The following is a 5,180-nucleotide window of genomic DNA, read 5'->3' as shown; positions in this document are numbered from 1 at the left end:
TTCTACACCTAATTAGAACTCCATTTGCTGCCCCTTACTTGAAGATAATTCCTGTTGTAAAACCCCAGATGGATTACTACTCTCACAATGCTCAGCCAGCCAATCCTACATCCATCTTACCTTTATATTTAGTACTAAAATCACATATGTTGTTGGCAGCTAATGCTTTAAATTCTGGGGGTTAAAAAGGCAAATTTTGATGATGGGGACAGGGTTAACCCTTTCTGTTTTCTGGATCTTGAAGTCTTAAATGGCTTTTTAGCCAATTCAATTGAGATCGCTCTATACAGCGAATAGAAATAAATTTTTTTGATCTCTTTGTAGTAGATCTGTAATTTTTTTCCAATTAAGGCTTAATCTTATGGCAACAACACAGAAAGTTTCTATGGTAACCACCTCTCAGAGTCTGCTGTGGTGTCACCTGACAATTGAGCATTCCCTGAAAATTCTTACATCAAAAATTGATTAATTCTGGGTCTGGGCATCTAGAAGAACTTGGAATATTGCTTTAATGCTGCATTTAATGACAAAAAAAAATGAATTGAGCAAAGTTTAACATTTTTATAAATTCAGCATTTAAATAATACTTAAATGTCAGAATATTCTGTTGTTATAGAGATTCCTAGCAACAAAAAAATGAATCGCTAGAGGGCGAAAAAAATGCCAAGATTTTACCCGGATACAGCTAAAAATGGAAAAAGAATGGAAAAAGTAATCTGTGAGATAAAAAAAATTAAACAAATAAGGGAGAAAGTAGAAAACCAAAAAGAGAATCCCAACGATATTTCAATTGGTTTCATTCGGTTCCTCCACCTCCTCCTTGTCTTATTTGTCTGTTTTTTTCCTTTTTTGTCTTTTTTTGTTTCAATGTCTTGGGTTTTATATGTTAACTTTATGTAACATTTGATTTTTTGCATTTTATCTGTTTTGCTTCCCTATAGGAATTAATAGATTGTAACGACATTTATCTATAGATATATTTCTTGTTTTATATAGCGCCATGGTATTGCGCAGCGCTGTACAAAGGGTAAACGGGACATAGTAAGCGGTATATAACATAATTCCACTTGCAGAAACAAGGGGTAAGCAGAGCCTTAATGTAGTTGCACATCTTTTTTGTGCAAAAATAATAAAAATGATTTACAAAAAAAATGTAAATATCAGGCTAGAGGAGAGTGATGCTTCAGTAGTTAGGTTAGGATTTGTAGTGGTTGGGTAGGGGTTAATATGACACATTTCTGATAAAACAGAGACGTTTTTCCTTCCACATCAAACAGAGTCTAGGTATTAAATTGTAAGAATCCACAAAAAATATAAAATTTAGTGAAAACCCCCCCAAAACAAAAAAAATTGATTTTGGGTCTATAGCTGCTGTTTTAATAAAATACCCCAGATATTCTCAATTCCCTGATTTAAATTTATCTGTTTAGGAAGATATGATTTCCTTTCATTTGTGCCACATATTATACGTAATGTAATAATAGGATAGAGTAGCAGTATTATTATTATTATTATTATTTTTATTAATTGTATTATTGGTAGTATTGATGCATATTGAAGTTGTTTATTGGGTATTTAGTTTAAATCGTAGAATAAACACATTTTTAAATAAATATATCTGTGAAAGATTATATATTTTACTTCTCTGTGGACCACATTTATAATCTTTTATGGTCAATATCTATATATGCAAACTATAATGCTTATTTTTGGTGTAAAGTACCAAACCTTTAACAGAAAAAGATTTGTGTCTGAGTAATTGGAGGAAAAAAAAATCTCATAAAATATAAAATTTTTGACTAATAATAATAATAATAATAATAATACAATATTATTATTACTACATAATGAATTTAATATATATAATAATTATGTTATTTGTTACAATAATTATAACACAATTTTAAACAAATGTATTTCTTGAAAGTATTTTAAGTATAAAATCATATTAAGTACAAACATGATATTCAAATATATATATATAATAAATGCAACAATAACTAATAGTTTATAAAATATTAGTTTAGGGAATAAAAATCTGGACTAATGTATTAATCATAAAGGTTTATGATAGATCCAAAGGTACTGTAGTACCTTTGCCTACCTTTAATATATATAGATATATATATATATATATATATATATATTTATATATACATTTATACACACATATATACATATATACACTGCATTACACAGTTATCACCAGAATCGTAGTACAACTATTATATAAGACAAAAAAACTATGTAAAATTAAAATTATAAACCCAATTATATTAAATAATAATAATAATAATGCCACTTTCTATATTACAAAAAGGAGTTATATTTTTGCTGATATTTCTGTATAAATGAAACAGGATATTCTTCAACTTCCTATTTATTTACAAAAAAAAGTATACTTCCTTCACTTATTATTATTTTTTGTTTGTTTGTTATTTTTTTTGTAAGAAGAGGAAGTCCCAGAAATGTCTCATCCGACATCAATGGGACTGAGCTGATATCCATGTCTGGAAAAGCTGCCAGGTAATCCATTTCCAATGGAGCCCAGTCTGGGCTGGATGTGTATTGGGGGTTCTGGGGTATTCACAATGCAATACCCAGGAAATCCAAGCTGTCTGATCTCCTGCCTTTTTCCACCCTGGACTTTGAGATGACAATGGTGTTCACCTCACACCCACAGCCTCCAACGTCATTTTGAAGCTTTTTACTTTTTTTCACACCTTTTCCTTTGATCCTTGGACCCTCTAATCCCACCTCCTATAAGAGGACACAAGCTTTCCCCCATTCAGTATTCAGACACCTGTAAGAGCTGAGACATCCAAGTGGTGGACAATTACTCTCCTTCTAAAGCAGCTATCTCTTGGAGGATGTCTGGATACATGCAAGGAGTAGGGGATTTGTATCCAGCCTGTTTCCCCATTCACCAGATGGATTATAGAGACCCTCAAAACCAATGGGTGGGAATGGGCATTGCCCCAGCTCCCCAGAAGGACTATCATCAAGAAGCTTTTGTGAAAGGTAAGCAGGCATTCACTGTAAAAAAAGAATCAGGGAGTTATCTGCTACATTGTTACTACAATACTAGTCATCAGGTGCCATCCCTGGAATGAGACATGGAGATTTCTAATGATCTGTAGTCTTGTGTGTGTTTGGAGTCCTTATAGAATATATATTGCTTATATCTCTGTAGGAAGCTTGGATGTTCAACCAACAAGTGAATGCACAGGGCACCAAGGACCAGACACCAAGAAAGCCTCCAAAAAGCAGAGGGCTCAGGTTAACCCCCTGTCCCACCGCAGGAAGAGAACTGTCTTTGACCAGGACCAGCTGGACACTCTGGAAGCTTTCTTTGGAACCAACAAGTATCCTGATATCCACCATCGAGAGAAGCTGGCCAAGCAGATGCATTTGCCTGAGTCAAGGGTCCAGGTAGGTCCTGATCTAACTAAAGACCACCCAAAGCTATAGTGTGCAAGCAGTGCCAGGGTAGTGGGCAGCATGCTGCCCTGCCATCCCTATCATCCCTTCAAACATTCCCTGTGTTCTTGGTAGAATGTTTATCTTATTTCTTATCTCTTGGTTCTGCAGGTCTGGTTCCAGAACAGAAGAGCTAAAGCCAGACGTGAGGAGGCTAAGAGCCCTGGAGGGGGGCAGCATTACCCCAATGTCCCAGGACCTAGCATGTACTCTTATTCACAAGGACAATACCCTGGAGTACCAAGGGATCCACCAGTACCTACCCAGCACCAGCACATTTTCCCAGCAGTCACAAATTCACAGCAAGATCTGTTTCATGGACCTGGATCTCTGGGCTACCCTGACCACTGCCTAGCAGCTGGCACTCACATTCATGCCATGCACCAAGCATCACCCAGCTGCTACCCCTCGAGTATGACGTCTATCAGCCCCAACGGGAACCCACAGCGCCTCTATACCGACGTGACCTCCAACAGCCCCTACCCAAGCAACATGGGTGGCCAGAGCAGAAGAAACACTCAGATCCCAACACAGTCCAACTTTATGGTGGAGTTTAATTCCATCTCACCCAACAAGCCCAGCTCACCACAAATGAACATGACCACCCCACAGATGCCAGTGCCTACCACCCCATATGGCCAATATGGAGTGGATTCCTATACTACCCAAGGCCAGTTCCACATGGCAACCATGCAGTGTGGCCCCTATAGCCCAGTATCTCCGCTGTCTGATTCTGGGGTCAGTGAAAAATCCATGGAGTCCATCACCGATTGGGAGCACAATCTGATTCCTCTGCTCCATAACCCCTTAATGCCAGAATAATTCATGAATTAACCCAGAATGTATAGATTGTGAAATTATCATTTATGGGTCTCAATGTATTTTAGTAATTTAAGGACTAAGCACTAGAGCAGTTTTTTTCTTTGTATTCGGAGAACACATTGTAACTTATCGGAGGACATTATGTGCAATACCCTGCTTTTATTTTTGTATTTATTTTTTTTACTAGACACGAATATTTTCTTTATCAGAATTATTTAAATGCCTTTTAATTTTAAATATTTGATGTTTTATCAGTTTGGGCGCTTTTCTACCCACTTATTTTATAAAGTATTTTTTTTAAATAAAATGTTTACGTTGCTTTTTTTAACTTAATAGAGAGTTTTGTAAAACGATCAATTTTGGTAAAACTGGTCTTATCAACATCGCCACCAATGAAATGAATTGGACCATACCACTCACTGCTAAGGTGATAAGACCCCTTTTAAAACTTTGCACCAAAGGCTTGCAGAGGGTTCCCAGAATTCTGTATTCTGTCCGCTAGTGTATATATATATTTAATTTTAAATTAATTATTTGCTACCATGTGTGTTGCGTTGGGGTACGTTTGCGACCGATCCAATAACTTAGGTGAAATAAGAAAATGTGATAGTAATAGGAAAAAAAATAACAATTTTGCTTTACTGAAAAGGGGGTAGATAAGTGGAGCATCCTCCCAGCTGAAGTGGTAGAGGCATGCATGGCATAAGCATATGGCTCCCGAATCTAAGACAAGTCAAACGAGTGACTGGATGGAGGCCGAATGGGCAAATTCTGTTTCTATGTTTTAATGGCTCCATACAAAAATATAAGTTAACAAATAAATATAAAAAAAAAAAAAATACGTTAACAAATAAATATAAAAAAAAAAAAATACGTTA

At 35.8% G+C, this 5,180-nt stretch overlaps 1 protein-coding gene across 1 annotated transcript; it reads left to right on the top strand.

Moving 5' to 3' along the window:
• The first annotated feature begins 2,870 nt into the window (after positions 1-2,870).
• LOC128483086 (homeobox protein Mix.2-like) lies at positions 2,871-4,302 on the top strand. Its single transcript, XM_053459131.1, has 3 exons — positions 2,871-3,021; positions 3,194-3,432; positions 3,592-4,302. Exons 1-3 carry the CDS (start codon positions 2,871-2,873, stop codon positions 4,300-4,302), a joined length of 1,101 nt encoding a protein of 366 aa, XP_053315106.1.
• The last annotated feature ends 878 nt before the right edge of the window (positions 4,303-5,180 follow it).

This window comes from Spea bombifrons, chromosome 3 (genome assembly GCF_027358695.1).
Source record: "Spea bombifrons isolate aSpeBom1 chromosome 3, aSpeBom1.2.pri, whole genome shotgun sequence".
NCBI lineage: Eukaryota > Metazoa > Chordata > Amphibia > Anura > Pelobatidae > Spea > Spea bombifrons.
This window is presented reverse-complemented; position numbering and strand designations above follow the sequence as displayed.

Bases quoted from the DNA above. Each gene is read 5' to 3' on its own strand.
- LOC128483086 (XM_053459131.1), top strand. From the start codon at position 2,871: ATGTCTGGATACATGCAAGGAGTAGGGGATTTGTATCCAGCCTGTTTC. The intron at 3,022-3,193 runs GTAAGCAGGCAT...ATATCTCTGTAG, and splicing joins TCAAGAAGCTTTTGTGAAAG to GAAGCTTGGATGTTCAACCA. The intron at 3,433-3,591 runs GTAGGTCCTGAT...TTGGTTCTGCAG, and splicing joins TGCCTGAGTCAAGGGTCCAG to GTCTGGTTCCAGAACAGAAG.